General features: G+C 42.4%; 1 protein-coding gene across 1 annotated transcript; it reads right to left on the bottom strand.

Annotated features, from left to right (window-relative positions):
* Nucleotides 1–705: 705 nt before the first annotated feature.
* akna (AT-hook transcription factor) lies at nt 706–19,780 on the bottom strand. The gene is made up of 23 exons (XM_076079941.1): nt 19,607–19,780; nt 14,801–15,393; nt 13,664–14,441; nt 13,231–13,534; nt 11,473–11,547; nt 9,381–9,537; nt 9,104–9,204; nt 8,428–8,481; nt 8,220–8,338; nt 7,943–8,114; nt 7,201–7,370; nt 6,835–6,990; nt 6,396–6,636; nt 5,806–5,912; nt 5,348–5,604; nt 5,063–5,213; nt 4,389–4,541; nt 4,077–4,216; nt 3,736–3,861; nt 3,060–3,164; nt 2,771–2,860; nt 2,431–2,572; nt 706–1,953 (listed from the first exon to the last, which is right to left on the bottom strand). The coding sequence occupies exons 2-23, from the start codon at nt 15,147–15,149 to the stop codon at nt 1,716–1,718; spliced, it is 4,185 nt and encodes a 1,394-aa protein (XP_075936056.1). The 5' UTR covers nt 15,150–15,393; nt 19,607–19,780; the 3' UTR covers nt 706–1,715.
* Nucleotides 19,781–21,216: the final 1,436 nt, after the last annotated feature.

The following is a 21,216-nucleotide window of genomic DNA, read 5'->3' as shown; positions in this document are numbered from 1 at the left end:
TACTTGCCACAACCTTTTCCTTTCTCCGGAGAAACTTCACGTTTTAATGTCGAAATGCTTGCTGATATTTAATGAATCTTAAAAAGGGCCAGTTGTATTTCAGTATTGTGTCGTGTTGTGTATTTGTCATATGTTGCTGTTTTAGCGTCTCACTGTTGACTGGCAATATTTCTGACTGTGACGTAGTGAAACTTTTCCTTTAAAACATGTCGATGTGAAGCCGCCGTGTTTGTGACGTTTTAGCCGTTAGTGGTCAACTGGGAAAATAATTAATATCTATACTTTCTTTGCCTGTTTCCTCCTCTGGTGCAATGTAAACTCTTCAATTGTGAATGGCTTTGCAAAGAATAACTTACATCCACCCTTTTCTCCCTTTCCTGGCCAAACGAGTTGTATATTGCACTGTAATGCATTTTCTGTGATGCAAACGCTTGACTGTGTTCATTTTTTTAAATTATAATTTGCTGTTGTATAGAGTTTACTTTATATCAAAATTATTTATCAGAGGAAAAAATAATAGTGATGCATTGGTCTGTCCTAAAACTGTTTAACTTATTGGGATTGTATGTTTGCGAGTGTTGAAGCACAAACAATACTTCCATGTGTACTTAATATGTACTAAGGCTGTCTAATAAATTGGCTTCCATTACATTTTACTCTTTTTTTTTTTTCCAATCACCTGAAAAGTGAAGTACAGCGAAAACAAGTTAATTTTTTTTTACCTTTTTATTTGTGTCTTTAGGGTCAACTGAAAAGATTCCCTGCTAAATATTAGAAAAGACCAACCGTTTAAAAAAAAAAAACAGTACAAAGAAATGACCAAAAAACAGAATTCACTTAACATCCACAGTTCTGAGGTATATTTCTACCAAATACAATTCATAAATTATCTGTAAAAATAGTTATATTCCTCTATTTGTTGGCATTTCCATATATATAAAAGATGGATCCACACCAGCACTGCATGCTCAAGTCTTTGCAGTGCTGGTGTGTGAATGCTCGATCGACATAAAGCTGCTCAGTTACAGTTCACTTGTTTGGCTCAGAGTTACAATTACCAGCATGTGATAAAACACTGTACAAAAGTTCAGGATAAAAACCCACAGTTTAAAATGTATAGAATACAAAATAACTAACATAGAAGCAGACGATATCCAGCATCTCGGGTCCACACGACAACAAGCTTCCACCATTTACAAAATAGATCCACGATGGTCTCCTGCAAGACCATCCAACACTAACTCAATAACAACAGCAAGTGCATTTTATTTACAGCACAATATGCTGCTGTATCAACAAGGGGACACAACGTTTAGGCAGCAACTAATACAACACGGAAATCCTGAACTTATTTCTACAAACTAGAAAATATATATTTTTTAAAACCACATTAATAAAGAGTTATAATAAAGTAGCTAGCCAGTAGGCCAAACCCACTGGGACATGCATCTGTGGCCGGACTAGCTACGCGACTTCATTCTCTACTAAGGAAGAAGTTACAAATAGTTTCTTTACGTAGCAAAAGGCCGTTTGCTGCCATGTTAATGTCCTGAATGTCATATGGGGAACCTTTTAAAAAATGCAGTATCCAAACATAGGACCCAAAGAAGAGGACATTTGATTTACCTGGTCCGACACTCACTCCCTTCAGCGCCTGTTGCCAGCCTCAGGTTACTCTTGCTCAGTCCATGCTGCCTGTGAGGTGAGTGAGCAGACTAGTAGCTGCAGGACTGAGTCAGGACCTCCTGGTATTGCACTCCAGTAGCCAGAGAGCGAGCCATGTGTCCAGAGGTATGTTTCATGTGCCGAGCTGCTCTGATGGCTCTGTTCAGAGAGGTGTCCACGGAGTGCTGCTGGTCAGAGGACTGGAAGCGTCTTGTCCTCTCCCCGCGACCTCTGATCCCTGAAGGCGCGCTGTGGCTAGGAGACACGTAGTGGGGCGATGAGTAAAACCTGAACAGGGTAAGATTGACAAAAAAAAAAAAAAATAATAATAATTTGTCATCCTAACTTTTAAACAAACAGTGCACAAGTACAACAAACAAATTCAGTTTTCTTTGTACTGATGGAAATGACAATATGTTGGCTAAAATATGTGAAAGTGTCACTTATACTTCACAGAAACATTCCAACTCTTCTATGTCCTTATTAGACAGTCATCAGTATGTACACTGACTTCATTTTGCTATGTTTGTACTGTAAGAGGGCCTCAGCTTCTGCATATATTAAAAAGGATCATTTGGATTTGACCTCATATAAACAAACTTAAAAAAATCAGAACGACCAGTCAACTACAGGCGACTTTCTGCAAAAAGCTTATGGTCTGATTTTCTTTTTACAATAATCATCTGTTTCAGAGGCCAGTGGCTGAAATAAGCCGAATAGACACTTCATCATATGTCTGGTGTGTGTGTGTGTAAGGTTGCTCACAGAAGTGGTGGCGGGAACACTGGCATGCACTGCAACAGTGCAGGAGGAGCTGCAGCTGCAAAGCGTCTGCTCCTCACAGCTCTATCCAGGGGACACGGGTGGCAGCTTATGTGTGTGGGTGAGTCTGAAACTCTGCGACAGTCTGTGAATCACAGGTGAAGTCAGCAGCTCCACGAACACTTCACATAATTAAACAGATTTAATTTACTGCAGACTGAACTGATGTATATCCTGAGCGCAGTGACTGTACAGAACTTTGTGCTGCTTGTACTGAACAACAAACTCATGTATTACATCATGCACTTAAAAGGACCGCGGCTCTGATGAAATGGTCTCTAACCTGGCTCAGTACTTCTGGAGGATTCAGGGCGTCCACAGAGAGAGCAGCAACAACAGCAATAGGAGTGGACCGGCTCTCTATCGCCACCGACTGGCACGGAGAGAAAAAAAAACAAGTGAGCAGCACAATGAGTGAGGACAAAAAGCAACGCTGTTAAATGATTAAAAAAAAACAAAGAAGTGGATTTCACTCTCTTTGTTTTGACTCGACTTTCTTTGCATTCAGGCAAACGCGTAGAAGGAAAGACAAAAGACAAATGTGCGGAACAGGATGAAAGGAGCCTCCTTACTTTCAGATCGCCCTTGGTGACGTGACAAACACTGAGGACAAAGAGGAGCCCGACGCTCTCTGCTGTCAGGTTCAGCTGCTGGTTCAGACACATCAAGATGCTGCCCTGCAACACATGTGCATCTATAATACATCGAAATAATCTAAAAACGTTTTTTATTGTTAAACATCAGTGTTGACATGAATCACGAGTCGTCCCATTTCTGTGCGTCTATGGAAATATAAGAGTGTCACACATTTTGGGATAGTATTTGGAAGCTGGTGACGGCAGGAGAGACACTGAAGTAAGCTATAAAAGGCTTGTAATGACAAAAGCTCTGTGCGTAGAGAACTTTGCATGGTTAGGACATTCTACAGGGGCTGTACTGTCTGCTGCTCAATACAGCCATGTGGCAATTACAAAAGAGAAGCCTCTGCATCACAATGAAATAAAACAAATGCTTCTATGTTTTGTTTTCAATCACAAGTCTGGCTGTTCTGAGCTGCAGCCACAGGCACTGGGTTGCACCGACTACATGCTCTTCAAATCCTGTAACAACGTCACTGTCAACACGTCTGAGCAAGACACTACACTTTAATTTGCTCAGTCACAAAAGGTTAATCTGGATTGGACTATCGCCTAAAGACGTCTGAAGTAGCCATTAAAAGGTCTGCAGTAGAGGGATGCATGTTCTTACTGGGGTGTGTTCTGCTGCGGACAGTATTTGTGTGTGAACAGTAGCTGTCTGGTGCTGCGGTGGATGTTTGAGTACACCTGGACACCAGAGGCTGAGGATTGGGTGAAGAGGGCTCTGAACCTGTCACTGAATACAAAAACATTACATGCATTAAATCAGAATTTGCCATTTTTTCTATGCAACTTAATCATACACATTTAGATCTTGTGCGTTATTCTCTCCCGAGTATGAATAAATGTAATGCATTACAATTTAAGGAGCATGTCTGCATGATAGTATGTGCATACATTTGGATTATACAAAGAGTTTAAGGATCAAAGTGTAAATTCAGGTCAATTTACAGATGTCCAGTTGTGGTTTTTGTCTGTGTGCAGAAGGTGGTCTCTCCCTTGTTGTTCGTCTCAGTGTAGACTCCTCAACCGCATCAACCGGCCGTCTGTCTCTTCTTCCACTGCTGACGTCACCCCATTGCTCCCCAGACCTAAGCAATGAGAGAAGACTAAATGACGTAGTCGCAGAAACATTTTAAGTAAACAGTATGGGTTGTGTTTATGTGTATATATAAGGCTAGCTATAAGCTCTGTACTGTTGCTTAACTCTGCAGACTAACAGCAGGTGGACGGTGTGGTTACACCCGGCAGATAAAAACAAACCTGAAGCGAGGTGGAGAGCTGGTGTGGTGAGTGTAGCTCTCCTGAGCTGAAGCAGCTGCTCTCACAGAGCTCAGAGGCGTCGTATTTCTCACACAGCTTTCGAGTCTCTCCCTCAGTCTGGTCACCTCGGCCTGCAGCCTCTGGATCGCATCACTAGAAAACACAAAAGATGTGCAAAACAATCACATGAGACAATCTAGCTGGAGGTCATGTTTGCATTTATTATGATTAAGTTATTATCACCACCACAGGTATCCAAAGTCCAGTAAATGTGACCACTGAAGTGCTGCATTGTGAAAATAAAAAGAAATTGCCAACGAGTATCTATCAGGTGTCAGTCCAAACGTGTACACACACACACACACACACACACACACACGCTTCGGAAAGTCATGCAACACCACACCATGCAGGGATCAATACAGAGTACCTCCTAATATGCAACCACATTCAATAGCAGCCGATTCTGTAATCAAATACATAAAAGAACACGATAGAAAAATTATGTTTAATGATGTTGCTGGGAAAACTTACAGATTAAAAATAAATTTCAGGAAATAACCGACACTATTTTCATTCGTCGGCAATCATTTCTCTGCAGGGAGACACACACACACACACCTGGCCATGTTTGCACAGCTATCGCCATAGCAGCCGCTGCTACACACACTTACTTGCGAGTCGCCGCCTGATTGGAGCTCAGTGCTCCGAGCGAATCGTCATGGTGATGCCTTCCAGCGGGGGAAGAGCTCGGGCTGGAGTTGTGGAGGGAATTGATAGATTCTGTGTACTCGTCCTTCTGTCCGTCTTCAGACACAGTGTGAGCTGCAGAGGACGACGGCACGTTAAATGCGCAATGAAAGACAACGCTAATGAATAAGAGTGAGAACATAGTAGGAGAATAACAGGACCACATTAGTACAACAATCTCAGTTGAAGGACAGAACTTAGAGACTCACATCTGTCACTTTCCAACCCAAACTCACTGGTCCCACTGTCAGCCCTGGTTTGTTCTGTGTGACGGACGCAGCGCTGTGGAGAGCAGGAGAAAGTGCGTCTCCTCTGCCCTTGTCTGGTTCTCCTCTGCTGGTCACGGTCGAGCCGAGAGTCACTTGTGGGCTCCATAGCCGCGTGACTGTGCGACGATGACGAAGCAGGAGCTGAGACTGGGCCTGTGTGAGGATTACCCGGGTTCGCCTCCTGAGGCCCTGAAACACTGTCGCAGAATAAAAGAATATTCAAACATGCTGAAAACACAAAAAAATATAAAATAAATAAAATAAGAGACTCAGGGGCTGTAGAGTTGTAGGGTCAAACATCAGTATGCTGTGTGCGTATAACATGGGTGGGGGATGGCACGGGAGGGAAAATTCATTGTACAGTAAATTGGTGTGGAGGCAGTGATGGACTTTCTCACCTCTCTGAGGCCCTCTGGTGGAGAGGACTGGAAGCTGCTGCAGGAGTCAGCCAGCTGCTCTCTGAACAGACAAACCCGCTGTCCGTCTCCGGAGAGATGATCCCATCCTGGTCAACACAACACAGAACAAAGATGATGCAGCATGTAGCTCTACACATTCTAGATGTAGCTGCATCACGTTTGAAGGCAAACACAAGGTTTTATGTATCACCGGTGATCTTTATTTTGATTCATATTGCTTTTTTTTTATAAAAGCAACAAAAAGAGAGGCTGTTACACTGGTTTCAAGAAGCAATTGCTAAGCATATATCAGTGCATGTCAGCTGATTGTCTGGTAGCTTAATAAAGGTACTTTGGAGTTCAGTGCTTTGGCTTTTAAAACAACTCGTAATTTGGAAGCACTAGAACACACAAAGCAAAAATATGAGAAAATGTTTCAAAATTTTAAATGCCGAAAGTAAAATCTTCTGAGGCTTCAACGCTCCAATCATCAAATGTTAAGCGCTGCCTCATCTAACCGCGCCACATTTGTGACTAAACTCAATGTAATGTCAATGACAGACTCTGGCAGTTTGCAATATAATACTGACCTGAGAAAGCACTCCGCTGCTCCCAGTTTGGAGTTTGGAGTTCCTCTTTTCCAAGGCTGTAATCTCTCCCAGACTGCTCAGACTGCTGCTGTGGGACTTCTCCACCTCTAACCTCCTTCTGCTACTGAGAGGATGGAGTGTGGTGGACTGGCTGGAGGCCCTGCGTGAAGAACTGGACCTGCTGGCCTGCTGTTTGACGGTGCGAACAGGAGCCGAGTCCAGATGGTCTGATTTGTCTTTCCTGTCAACAGAGAAGTGCAGCGAATTCAGTCCAGCGACTTAAATTAGCTTCCCCTTGAAAATAGGTAGGTAATATTGTACCATTCAAAATAAAAAGAATTACATTTAGACAGGAAAAGTACTGTGCAGTGTGAGAGCAAACACTACTGTGCTGCTGATGAAACTACCGCTCATTCCGTCTACTTCTCTGAAGACTTACCTCTGTGGAAGACTTTTCTGGACTTCCAGGTCTCCAGTTCTGTGACTCTGTCTTTCTTTCTCCTCGTCCGAAGGCTGCGTGTCACTTCTTAAGGCAGCAGAAGAGGAAGCTCCTTCCCTCTGGCTATTGTCTAAAAGTTTGGGAAGCTCCTTGAAGCTTTGGTAGCGAAACAGAGGAAGGAAAACTTTCAGGGTGCAATAATGAGTCCAGCCTGCAGGCTGCGCTCCTTACCTTCCATTCCTCCTTCTGACAGTGAGGAAAAGAATCGCAAGTATTTGGATATCTCCTAACATTTATTAAAAGTCTTCCACAGCACAAGATACAGATGGTCACTATTCATTAAAAAACACAAAGATTCCCACTCACTGATCCATTAGCGTGGCAAAGTCTTGTTCAACGTGTCTTTGTTTGCCATTCAGAGGTTTGAGGTAGAGAGAATTAAGAGTGTCCTCGTCTCCATCACTCTCTTCACTGGCTGAGCTCACCTCCACCGCCGCTGCCTCTCCTGGATCAACCAGCAAAGGCACAGGTGGACTCTGGAAAGAGATGAAGTTAGATCATATTATATACACACATATATATGAATAAAATCTGCTATAACATCCTGTCATGTCATAGCAGGAGTGTGTTCTCCATTAACCAAAGAAGGTCAAATGTCTGACAGCTACTATTTGTTGAGTTCATTAAGCCGTTTTAACACGAGGGAATGTTGGTATCGCCATGCAGAAGAAACTATTTTCTTTAGCATAACATTATCTTTCAGTGAAAAAATGTCTTCAACTAACAATTATTTTTATTATTATTTATTTGCCAATTACTTTTGGATGCATCATAATTGTTTGGTCTATAAAATATAAGAAAATAGAAAATCCCAATAGAATGGGACGTCCCTTGAGATAGATCTCTCTGTTCCGAGGGAGAACTGACCGACCCAAACCAAAACCCAAAGATATTCACTTTACAACAAAACAAACAGAAAATCCTCTCATTTGAGAAGCTACAACCATCACATGCTCAGAATTTTGCGTGATATATTATTAAATGATTAGATATTGTGTACTGTTCCAGGACAGAGGGCATTAATACAGACAGAGCTGTTCAACGGTACCTGTGGGTGAGTCAGCGTTTCTCCTCCCTCAGAGGGGACAGATGAAGGGGAGGGGTGAGGAGGTGGAGAGGGAGGAGCCACACAGGTGGGCTGCTCTTGTTGCATCTGTTCCACCTGCTCCTTCAGCTCGTCCATACGCAGCCCACACTGAAAGATCAGCCCCTCCAGCTCCCTGACACACACACACACATGCACACACAAACATAATAAAACCCGAGTGCACATGTGTAAAGAATATCAAATGGAATCTATGACGTATTTATCTTGGGGCGCTCACCGTTCAGGGTCAAAGTGGCTGATTTGTGCCCCATGCTGCTGCAGGACGTTGTGTTCATCCCTCGCTAACAGGTAGCCCCTTTCTAAAGAGTCGAGGCCCTCGGCAAGCTGAGAGAGACCCTGAGAGAGCACGACTTCATTAGTTTGGATTTGAGGTGGCTATTAGAAGTCATTCGTCTGAACTATTTAAACTAAGTTGTTGTTCTTACCTTCATCTGGTCAAAAGCCCCGAGTTTTTTTAGGAGATCCTCAAAAGTCTGCAGCTGAATGAAGAACATTAAAACCTTGATCTCTTTATCACATCATCTCATAAATCTGTCAGGATTTCCATTACTGATGATCAGGGGTGTGAATCTTTCGGTATCTCACAATTCGATTTTGATTCTTGGGGTCACAATATAATTCAAAAACAATTCCCGATTCAAATAGTTTCTCGATTTTGTACATAGAAGTGCTGATATGGCAATGTGGCAAATTATGGCATGAAAGCAGCAAAAGAGAATAAGATTATGGACTTTTTAGATTTGGAAAAGGTTATATCAACCAATTGCAATAATATAAACATCCAAGAATAAACCAAAGGCAACATTCATTTATGCCAAAGTTACACAAAAAAAAAAAGATTATTTTACTAAAAAGCCTCAAGAATAACAAATTCAAGTTGTACAAAAAATAAAAATGCCGCCTGATACATGAATACAATTAACAGGCTTTGTACAAAACAATAACACTGTAAACTGGTATTTGGTGGGTTTTTACAGCAAATTACACAATGATGCTCGACTATACTATGACTGTGTGTGCATGATTACATTCCATCAGTAGCAACATCTAGGTGCTTTTGTAGAAAACCCTTCCTGTTAATAGATACAACAGGTCATTTACCTGCTGGAGGAACTTGTCGGCCTGATTGCAGAGAATCCTGGCCAGCTGCTGTCCCACCTGAGGGTCCGGGCTTCTTGTGGAAGGACAGGAAGATGAACTTCCTGTTCATTTGACAGACAGGTGCAGAGGAAAGAGTTACATGATGCAAGTTACAGAGAATGGTGAAACTGTACAGCAATAAATCCATAGAGCAGGGTGACTCATTTATATGAAATATGATTATATGAAGTGATGAATTTGACAGCAAAGCAGTAAATATTGAATAGGATGAATGTACTCTGGTGATTGCTGTGTCCGTTTTGGTGAAGAGATGCAGAGTTAAACTCTGCTCGCTGAGCCGCAGGAAAATCCAGCATCATGAACTTTGAAGAGTCTCGGTTTGGTCCAGACAGCACCAAGTGGCCGGGCTTTGGAGGGTCCGAGTACAGGTTCACCTGGTGGAGATATGAATCATAAGTCTGGTGGTATATTGGTGCAACTTTCCCTTGGCTTTTCCTGGTGAAAGAAGTGACTTTAACTACTGAGCAACAGCACATTTGGTCCTGGTGACCTGGTGGAGTGTCCTCCTGGTGGAGGACACTTTACGGAACATATTAAGACTTTTTTGCTGCATAAAGTGTTCAAACTGAGCATTTTTGTAGAAATAATCAAATCATACGACAAACAATAGAGATGATCAAAACTAGTTGCATTTGCTAAGCAACCTAGTGTCATCTAGTGTTGTGTTTTCACTTGCTCTCTAAAGTCACAACATCAAACAGGTCATTTCAGAGCAGAGAAGACGGACTGAATTTAAACTGAGCTGTGTGATATACGGGTTAAACGTAGACACTGGGAGGTCGCCCTTCCCCCTCCACACATACAGAATTGAATGAAAATGAGTGTAAGCCCCTCCCCTCTGAGCAATAAATCACCATGACCTTAAAAGGACACACACACACACACACACACACACTTTCTCCTACCATTACATTCAGCTTGTATCACATTAATTAAACAGTTAACACTGAAAATAATTAGTCAGAAAGATGAAATGATATAAACTAAGATCATTAAACAAACTAGAGTATGTCAGGCCTGAGTGTTTAAGTTTTTAATTCAAAAGAAAATGTGCTTTGTATAAAATAGCATTACTTGAGCTTGTCTAAGTCTGAGAAGATGCATTTTCAGTTGAATGAATTAATCATTCAGGGTTCACACAACATGAAAAATAAACCTCTCCCATTGAAAGTAATCAGACAACAAATTTCAGCATAAAGTGGCTCCTCCCACCCTGCCAGTGTGATGTGAGCTAGCAGAGGGCGGGGGAGACAGATGGTGGTTCAGTGTTGTGGTGATGGAGATGGAGGGGAGGCTGAGAGCCCAGTGAGCTGATTTTAATTTAAAAATAAGTGCTGATTGTGGAGTGCTGCTGCTCCAACAGAAATGATTTAAAGGAGCTACTTCACTACACTCATCCCGTCTCTCCTCTTTCATTTCTTTCCTATCCTACTTTTTCGTTCTGACATAATGCTCCGTCTGTGATGTCCTGACAATGTCTGGGCTGTTGGATCTCTATAGGTCTGTCCTGTAGAAATAAAGACACAACAAGCTAATAAACAGTTGAATAAACATCTGAAATTTAAAAAAATGTGCACGTTTATTTTCATAAACCTCCCTCTGAGCACTCTGAAACATTTAATTTCTGTATTGTTGCTTTTTTAAAATCAAATTCTGGCTTCTGTTGTGCAGCTTGATTTTTTCATACAAATGTATGATACTCATTAATATCTTCATGCTAGTATCCATTAAATAAGGCAATCATATCTCCTTTTTATTCCTGTGCTTGGTGAAGGCAGGTACAGGCCACAAAAACACTCAATCAAATCATCTTTGGGCAATTTAAAAAGCACAAAATGAAGGAAACGCACAATACTAGTCTGTGTATTCTGAAACAGTACTGACCACATGCAGAAAATACACACAAACGGGAGTACTGTCATTGGCTAAGAGAGCGTTTTCTTTAGCCACATCATGTGGACTGTGCCGTGGTGTATTTTAGGAACTGGAAAGCTGAAACAGACATAATGGTGCGTTCACTGCTGCTCCTTTGTTTAATGAAAGCTCCAGCATTGTAGAAGTGAATCAGGTATTTGTGTTGTACACTTATACCTGCCATGTGTGTTTAGAAAAAAACATTTTATAATGTAATAAAATTAGAGAAAAATAATCATTTCACTTTGAAGCTCCCTTCTGGAAGTGCTATAGTGATTTAAAAATGAGACCAAAAATAAACTTTATGGCACCGTAATGTAATGTTTTTTAAAACCCTGTACTACTGCAAATTATTAAATAGTGATACATTACGGCCTGATTTCTATATTAACTACCTTGGCTGCGAGGCGCAGGCGATCAATGGTGTTCTCCGCTTCGGCGTACTTAGTCAGCAGTCTGTTGTAGTCCTCCTGCAGCGAGATGAGGCGGAGAGGAAATGAGCCAGCAAGAGAAGAAAATAGAGAGCGCAGAAGAAGCATGCGAGGAAGGAAACGAGCGAGGAATGAAAAATACAAAGGAAGAGTGGAGGCAAGGAATGAGGGGGCAGAGAGAAGGAAGCAGGATTTACATATCGTTAAGTTATTTGGCACAGTTGAACAGAGGAGATAAAAACATATTTGTACAACCTGGGGCTGTTTTTCACCGTTTTGGCCCCTTTGTTTCAATGAAGAAATGTCTTAATGCAACAGCTAACTATCAGCTAGCACAAAGTCTGGTCCATAAAGCAATGTTTTACCCAGTTTGGTGTGGAACAACTTGATTGGCCTGCACAGAGCCCTGACCACAAACCCAACCAACTCCTTTGGGGTGAACTAGAGCACCTCGTGTTTTGTGGAAAGCCATTTTAGCCGCAGATTAATGCCGATGGCTTTGGAATGTCATGTACACCAATCAAATGTGGGTGTAATGTTCCAGTGTCCACACACTTGTATCCTTGATATGTACATCACGGCCAGTGGTTCACTTTGAAAATACATGTACGGATTCTCTTGTATAAAACATGGGAGTTTGCAGTAGCCAAACTTAAATCGTGTAGCGGATGCAAAAAAAGAGCAGACCAGTAGTGGACTGTAATTTTAGAATAACATTTATAGAAAAAGTCACTCTGAAAAGCAAGGATTAGGAGTGTTGGAAGGCTAATTTGTGTTTTCTCAAGGTCAGTGATCTGCAGACCTTATTCCATTTCAATCAAAATCTCTGTAGTGTGAAGAGACGTCACAAGCCCAAGCTTTGTAACTGCCTCGGTGCTGTAGACGGATTGCAAAACAAAGCATTAAGAATGTAATCTTGAAATACACAAGGGCAGGGTTATATTGATAACTTGTTTGAGAACAATCCAGATGCCATCCTAGACTTGAACAGAAAGGATATTACTATTTCTGACTGATGTTCCCTCTTAAAATGTCTATAAAACCCAGCACCAGAATGAAGAAGGTCTCATCTTCATTATTCTTTTTGGTACCACATAGGCTAGTAATTTAAATCTCTCCAGTATACTCAATATATACCAAACTTTGAAGTTTAATTTCCCTGATGTATGCCTTCCCTGCTCAGTACATGATGTCTCGTTGCTTGACTTCAGCGTTGCTACAGAATAAGAGAGGATGTAAAGAGGGTGCCTCTGGGAACGAGCAAAGATGGTGGTGAAGTGGTGGCAATTTACTTTAGATTTCCCTTCGGACATTTAAGGAAATTGGGGAAAACCCTTTAGTTTTTCTAGGGCTCCTGCTCGATTTAGACATTATCACTGGTAGATGTTTCCAGAGGTGTGATGCAGTTGTCACTGAGTTGTCTTGGCTGTCATTACACCTTGAGCGGGTCCCCAGACAAAAGTGGGAGGAAACATTTTGAAGTCATGAATGTGTTTCTGCTCTTTAACAATCAAATAACACTAAACATGAGTAATCATTGCTTTATCAAATAATGTTGCTCTGGGCCAAAGTCAAGACCAGTATTCTGATGTGAAAAAGCCTGAGAATGCAAAATCTCGTGAGTGATTTGATCTTGGCAGTAGTTCCTGCACTGTCGTGCCAAAGCATTGTGTGTGTATTGAGCCAGCCTAGTGTAGATGTACTCCCAGTCTCTACCAGTACCTCCAGTTGGTCGAGCAGTGTGGTGGCCTGCTGGCGGGATCTGAACTCCTGAGGCACAGGGGAGTTGGGGGCGCTGGTTGGTGGTTTGTAAGAGTCTGATGAGGCAGGAGATCCAGCGGTGGTGTTCAGTAGGACTTCTTTCGCAATGTCAGCGGGGGATTTAAACATGAAGGGGGGCTCAGGTGATGAGGACTTCCTCTTGGAAGAGGGTCTGCTCTTGGGGGGGTTGTAACCATCTTTGGGGAAATGGACCTTGGGTTCCACCTTGGAGAAGTCTGGTGTGCGGTAACTCAGAGGCCCTTTTCTGGAAATACAATTAAAAGCATGGTTAGTGCTTTATATGAAAACTACAATCATGATGTATGAAAACTGAAAGAAGGGAGGACACAAAAGCTACAACATAAGAACTAATTGCTATGGGAATGTGGCTCACCTGGATTCATCCATTTCAGCAGCATTAGTCCTGGCTCTTGGTGTCTGCTGCCCTTTGTCAGGACTTGCCGTCCGATGTTGGAGTGTCAAAGAGTCGGCTTTGGCTTTGCTGAGGGAACGATTACTTGAATATGTAGATTGAGGAGAGGGCTGCCTCACCTTCCTTGGTGAGGGAGTGGGCTGTTTCTGAGGCTTACCTGACTTATCCGACGCCTTTAGAGGTCCATTATTTACTCCGCTGGAATGATTTGACACACCTTCTTTAGAAAACATGGCTGCTCCTGGCTGAAGAGGATCCCCGAGCTTCACCTCAGCACAACGAGGACTGGACGTCAGGCTTACGTGGCTCCTGTGTGATTCTGGAGGACTGTCTGTGAAGCTCATCTCTGGGAGGGTTTCGGCGTCAATCCCCGGAGCAGCAGCTAGTTCCTCAGCAGTGAAGTGGCAAAGGTGGGGAAAAGCGGGGGCGGTGACAGGTGAGGCAGGCTGGGATATTGGGCAGTGATGATTGGAGACTGTAGCAGGTCCCATGGCTAACCGGTGATATAGTGTAGGGCTGATCTCCTCCATCTCTCTTTTGGAAATAGAGCGCTCAGCCAAGCCCTTCGTGGTTCCAAGCTCTCTTGATGTGCTAGGGTGTCGATTTTTCTTTCTCTTCCTGTCACTGCTAGTCCCCGCTTCCTCTCCATCTTTCTCCTCCTCTGTCATGTCCAAGTACTTGTCCCACTGAGGGACGCACTCCATCCCCTGCTCTTCTGCTCTATCCATCAAGTCCTCAACTGCCAAAAACAAGGAGAGACGGGGAAATGGGACGACAGGTTTCAACACAGTATATGAATAAAGTGGCTCCCACAACAAAGGAGGGTAGCTCACCCAGCTTCTAATAATGTTTAAATCGAGGATTTTGTTTGAGGAATTTTATATTTTTTTTAGGGAAATGACATTTGAAGATTCATTGGAAACCTCAAAATAAGCTAAGAATGTCACTCAGTGATGTAAAGTACAAACAATTTGTAGTTAATGCGCTCAAACGCGAAAAAACAGTGGTATGGTCCTTTACGCATATTAGTACAGGAACTAGAACATCAAAACTTGCAAAGAAATACTTTAGTCAAGGTAAAAGAAATGAAAGGCTCACATGGTGATCGTATTTGTACATCCTCTCCTTGGGGTTCGTTATGTGACCAATGCTGACTCAGGTTGTAACTCAGCTCCTCGGGTGTATCCCTCTCACGCCCACGAGGGTCTGCCTCCTCTAGGGGGAGGGGTCCAGGGTACAAGTTTGGATTACTTTCTGCATCTGAATCACAACAAGATGCCCGCAACTCCAAATCCTCCAGCACTTCAGACAATCCAATGATGCCATTCTCATCCATCTGGTTGACAAAGTCCTCATCCTCAGATATCACAGAGCTGGTGGGTGAGGTGCGAACCGGGGCGGGGGTCCAGAAGAGAACCCCTGCTGTGGTGTTCTTTCTCGTCTCCATTCACCTATCGGGCCACTTCGGCCCTCAGCTCTGACCTCAGTTACTGTGTCAGCCAGGCACAGGAATGCCTTGAATCCTTTCTCGTTGATCGGGCTCTGCAGTGAGCTCCACTTTTAAAGTCATGGCTACAGAATGTCACCGATTCATGTCAGTAAGCGGGGAAAAAGTCCAGAGGCGGAGCTGAGGACGACTGGTTGGTCAGTCTTCAGTCTCGAGGAAGAGGAGATCTCTTTGGATGCAGTTCCTGAAACACAAAATAGTATCAACTCCTCAGTCTCTATAATCAGTTAGCATGACACTCTCAAGTAGAGGTATCCAAAGGAGATCGATTGAAGGAAAACAAACATATATAAAAGGACAAGTTCATGAGTTTGGGACTGTTGGACAAAACACGCATTTTAAAGAAATCACCTTGAGATCGTCTTTTTATTCACACACAGCTCCTCCGTAAACAAACGTCTACAGTCCATACATGAGGTCTTAACATGTGTCCCACTGCACATCTCTCATAAATAGATTGTGTGTATTATTGTTGCTGTCTGAAGTCAGAGGATTAAATGCCATCATAAGGTAAGGCAATCATTTCAAACAAAGAGTCACCAAATATCAACTTTGTCATAGTTATAAACACCAAATATAATTCACAGAAAAACACCATAGTGATTAAATAGTTTGCATTTAGGTCAGCTTTAACCCTCTCAGCCTCTCATCTGGCTTCGCTGAGGACTCAGGATGAGCTGCTGTGGGTTCATCTCAAGTATCTGATTTTAGCATTAGTTACAGCCATAAAATGAAGAATGAATTCAGGTAGTAAGCACTTCTAATAAAAACCATGCCTCTGAAAATGTGGACTATAACTGCCAGCATATGTATTTTAATGTTTCCATTCATGATGTGCAGTCACAGTCATTCTGTCTGACACTTCCTGTGAGGTGCAGCACTGAAAGACTCGTTTCAGAGGCGAGTTCTCCGTCAGCCTACACAACAGATAAGCATCTCTATTGCCCCGTGATGAAGTGCTGTGCTGTTGGGTCGCTCAACGAAGCATTTCAAGTTCTTCATTACAGACGTATCGCACATGTAACAGACTCTGGATCAGACTGCTGGTTCACAACGTTACACCAAGTCCCCCAAATATGTTCCTAGAGCTGCAGCGGTCACTATGGCAACGACACAACATGGACACGAGCTGCGCTTTTCAGCGTCTGCAATAAACCTTTGACAACTCTCAACATACATGCCAGCGCCACACAAAGTCTGTAACAGTGCTACAAAGACAAAGACTGAAGTTATACATATGCAACAGCAGCACTTGGACTCTCATTGAACACACACACACACACACACACACACACACACACACACACACACACACACACACACACACACACACACACACACACACACACACACACACACACACACACACACACACACACACACACACACACACACACACACACACACACACACACACACACACACACACACACACACACACAAGCATCATGCTCTCTCCACAACCCTTTCTCACACACAAAGCAGCAGAGGTGCACGCTGGCCAACATGGACGAACTCACCGTGCATTTAAAGTAGACCACAAGAAATGAGAGCGCGCACATCTCAGAGGATAAAAAACGTAAGAAGTTTAGAAAAGCAATAACTTGAGAAGAGAAAGAGCTCACTGGATGATTATAACATTACAGCATATACATTCCCTCACCCCAACACACACGAATGTCCAGGGACTCCAGATGAGGAGACAAGGAGGACAATATGTGAAGTCATTTGATTACAACTTGTAACCAGTGGTGAAAAGCAACTAAATACTTTTTTTTTTTTAGTGCAACTTTATGCTTCCTTACATTTGAGGGGGACATTTACTTTAAATTTCACTCCATTTATCTGACAGCCATGGTGAATTACAGCAAAATGCAAGACAAGCTTATAAAATATGATGCATTGTTATTATCCGATGTACCCGTCAGTATATAAGTGTGTCAGGATCAGCTCCACCTCAACCAGCGATCACATTGAAACTACTGTTAACTAGAAGTGGGTTCTTCTTTGGTACCCAACAAAATGTGTCCGGTCAGATTTGTGCCCTTCTTTACTGGCGATAGATCCTCATTTAAAATCATAATTTTACCAATTTTAGTAAATATTTTGGTAAACTCAGGTATTGCATCTCCACTACAGTTGGTATCCAAAGTTGTGATACAATAGGCCCTACTGCTTACATATGCATCTGTTTTTAACTAACAGTAAAGAAGTAAGAACATTTTGAACGTGGTTCTGATTACATCCTCTATCCCTGCTCGTCACCAGCGGTACCTGCTCCGCCAACGCTTAGAAGACGATTTGTTTTGGGTGGTGCAGCGTTTCTGACTGACTGACTGACTGACTGACACACACACACACTATTTACAGTACGTGTAGCCAACTGTAACTAGATATACAGAAGAGAAGCAGACAGCAAGGAACTTCTAGTGAAATCAAAGCCATCTCTTGGTTCAAAAGCTTCTCTAGGTTTTCCATAATCGTTGGATTTCTGATACCTGGTAAGAATAAAGCAAAGAAACAACTCACCTGTTGCTCTGCTCGTCCTCCCTGATCACTCCCGTGGAACTAAGGGTTTATCGAAGCTACCAGATGGGGGGGGGGGGGGGGGGGAAATTAAGCTGCTCTAAAGCCCTTACAGGGGGCTTCACAGATGGTAAACAGACAATGATCATCAGTAAACATCCAGGATAGGAGGCTAGCTCAGCTCCACACAGACAGACAGACAGTCAGCAGGGCTGTAATCACCTGACTGTCAAGAGAGCTCAGGTTGGACAGGTGGGGAGGAGGAACAATAGACAGAGAGAGAGAGAGAGAGAGAGAGAGAGCAGGAAGGGACAGCAATGACAGAAAGTCCTCCAGGTCCACGGTCATTCCCAGTCCCACCAAAGCTGTCGTAAAGTCATTAAACCTGGACAACAGCGAGACTACATGAATTTTCACAGGATGCCGACGGCTGAATTCTGAGCACAGTGAGCACTAGTGTAGCTGGAGCTGTCCCACAAGATGGCAGAGGTAGAGCGAGTTGTGTGTGTGTGTGTGTGTGTGTGTGTCCTGTGTAGGACGGCCTAGTGACTAATATACAGTATGACAGCTAATCTTCTTAGGAGGCACAGGGAGAGCTGAAGGAACAGAACGCACTGAGCAGAGGGACTAAATAACACTGGACGATTTTGAATTGTGCTGAAATTATTAGTTGATTGATGAATTACTCGCTGGAAAGAAAAAAAAAAGTCACTAAGGATCATTTTAAAAATGTATCAAGCTAAAGTTGTTGTGTGGATTATTATTATTAAGGTCGTATGTCTTCCTGATTATTCTAAATGGGCATCCAGGAAGATATTGGAGAAAGATTTCTAAAATCTTTCAAATAGCAATTTCCTCGAAATGTCCATTCTTTTTGTTCTTGCAATGTCCTTTTGCATCAACATGATGCCATTAATAAAATAACTCAACACGTTATAAAGCCTTTGGTGCTGTATATTTGGCAAGAAACAACTGCTGATATAATGCCAGAGAAACGTACTATTACACAGGGCATGGGTATCAAACATCAATACTTTGTTGTTGCAGACCGAAATGTGTTCTTAGCACAGAGAATCAAACACTATCAAGTAGTGAAAGTTGGCAATGAACTCTCTCACGATATGTACTGTAAACTTCCAGACTACACTACAGGTGAATAGGGTAAAAAAATAAAAATAGATTACCATGAAACTTCCCCAGTTTACAGTTACTTACATTAAGACAAGTATTTTCAGAATACAAGTTTTCTGATATTGTATGTTTGAATATGCAAATGAGGCATTATCTAATCTAATTAACCTAAATGTGTATTTTGGTTGTTTTATTTCCACTAGTCTGAAAGAAGACATGTAATGGAAGCAAAACAGCCCAAAATCTCTACATTGACCAGTGCATGAAAAAACATCATTTTTTCTGAGGTGTTAAACTCGGGTATCGTATTGGCAGTGGTAATGAAAAGATGTAATTAATTCCCAACCAGACTAATATACATGTACAAGTTAAATAAAACAGTAGTAGTAGAACATATCATGAATTAACCACAGGGCAGGGAATACATGGATGGCTCTGCTATGAGGGGGATCTACTCCTGTCTATCCCATCTTTCACACAATGCTGTTAAGTTTGATCTCCAGCCCCATGCTTTGCAATAACAAGAAGCTCCCTGTTGACTTCAACCCAAGAAGAAAAGTTGCTCAACAACTGTTAACCAAGTCCAACCAGCCAGGCTGGTGTGCAGAGCAGCACAGAGCTAACGTTTGCACAATATTAGCCTATTTGTTGCGTTTATGAGGACAATGCACACAGATCAATATAAATTACACTATTGTGCAATTAAAGTAACTGACAACAGCGTTGCATTGCAAACTTACCTCATGTTACAGATACGATTCATGCATTTCGTCGGTTCAACAGGCGAGATGTTCAGCAGACTGTGGAGCTTCACTGGAGGACGTCAACAGGTCTGTTGCCTTGAAAACCCATAAAACGTAGAGAAGACCCACCCCGTGTCACCATGGCGCACACACAACAAACAGACACGGTGCAGGGTGCTGAGGTTTCCTCAAGCACCCCCCGAGCCTCCACATCCGTTACACTGCTAAATATGGCAACTTATTTCTGTTGTGAACTGTAACAGAGTAACGGTGGAGTCAGAGTCCGTTTAAAAAGTTGTCTATCGCTACCATCACTTACGCGTTACTCCCAACGCCAACTTACAAAGACGTCACAGCCCACATCAAGATGTCGTTCAGCTGCATAATATCGGTACCTCGATGCTGGAGGAGTCACGGGAATTAATTTCTCACAAGGAAAACGTGGTTTCTGGTATTTAGGAGGCTAATTATCAGTCGTGTGGCGTTGATTACAGCTGGCAGAGTAGCCCTTCAAGACAAACTCTTTTAATGTCCTGAGTTTAGTATTTCAGGCACGTTTTACCTTCTTACAGGCCACGTACGCCTCTTTTATTCATTCAAACAGCAGTTCCAACCCTAACGTTAACCTTTTCTAAGTCTGAACATAACCATTTCATGTGTGGAGTTTGTTGCAGGTTGTGTTACCTGATAGACGAAGTTCCGGACAAATTACCACCGGGCCAAGTAAAACCAAAAAACTGAGTGGTGATTGGTTATGAGGCTGTTCAGGGGCGGGGCTTAGCGTAGATCTGGGAAGACGAGTATACAACCGAATACATTAGGGGATTGCAGTTCAAAGACAAGGCCACAGGAGGGCACCATTTCCTAATTTAAGAAGGATCTTTTCCTCCCTGTATTTAGGGGATTCAAATTTAATTTGTATCTTAATGGATGTCCAACACAGGTTTTCATCGATGTATACAAACATAACTAAAGAACAGAACAGAAACAAATACAAGAAATGTACGAAATTCATTTTAGAAAAAAAAAATCTAACTAAAAATGATTTGTTTTAAAGATCATGCAAAAATGAATTATATAGGTCAACCGTCAGTTGAAATTGTTTTTTAAAAATCTTTTTGATTCCAGCTTTTATCAATACTTAAAATAATTAGTATATTAGTAATTACTTGTTTCGTCAATTTAGCTGACTCAACTTCTTCCAGGCCGGACCTTCACATTATGAAAATGATACATTATAAAATGATAATTATCCCTCTCCTGTTTGAACATGACAATGACTTGCGCACAAAGCCTTGTCCATAAAAACAAATGGTTATCCAGTTCTGTGTGGAAGAACTTGACTGTACTGACCTTTGAGAGTTTAGGCTTTGATAGCAGCCTCTTGATGCCGAGGATTCTGGAAAGACACGTTCAATTACACATGAATTTTTTCTTGGGGTGTCCAGTGTCCAAATACTTTCGGCCATGTAGTGGTACCCTGGATCAGTGTCAGTGACCATTAAATACTCTGCCTGTGGTACCCCGGCCCACTTTCAAAAGATACCACTAGATGTTATAATGACACGGTAGCCCACAGAACATCATTATCACTATTTGAATGGCAA

The sequence above is a fragment of the Anarhichas minor genome, unplaced genomic scaffold (assembly GCF_050575085.1).
Source record: "Anarhichas minor isolate MPS153535 unplaced genomic scaffold, ASM5057508v1 ptg000073l, whole genome shotgun sequence".
NCBI classification, from domain to species: domain Eukaryota; kingdom Metazoa; phylum Chordata; class Actinopteri; order Perciformes; family Anarhichadidae; genus Anarhichas; species Anarhichas minor.
Note: the sequence above shows the minus strand (reverse complement) of the source record. Positions and strands in the feature narration are given on the sequence as shown.

Coding starts and splice junctions, on each gene's coding strand:
- akna (XM_076079941.1), bottom strand. CDS start 15,149: ATGGAGACGAGAAAGAACACCACAGCAGGGGTTCTCTTCTGGACCCCC. Junction 11,548..13,230: donor CACTGCTCGACCAACTGGAG/GTACTGGTAGAG, acceptor ATCTCGCTGCAG/GAGGACTACAACAGACTGCT. Junction 9,538..11,472: donor GCCTGCGCCTCGCAGCCAAG/GTAGTTAATATA, acceptor TATCTCCACCAG/GTGAACCTGTACTCGGACCC.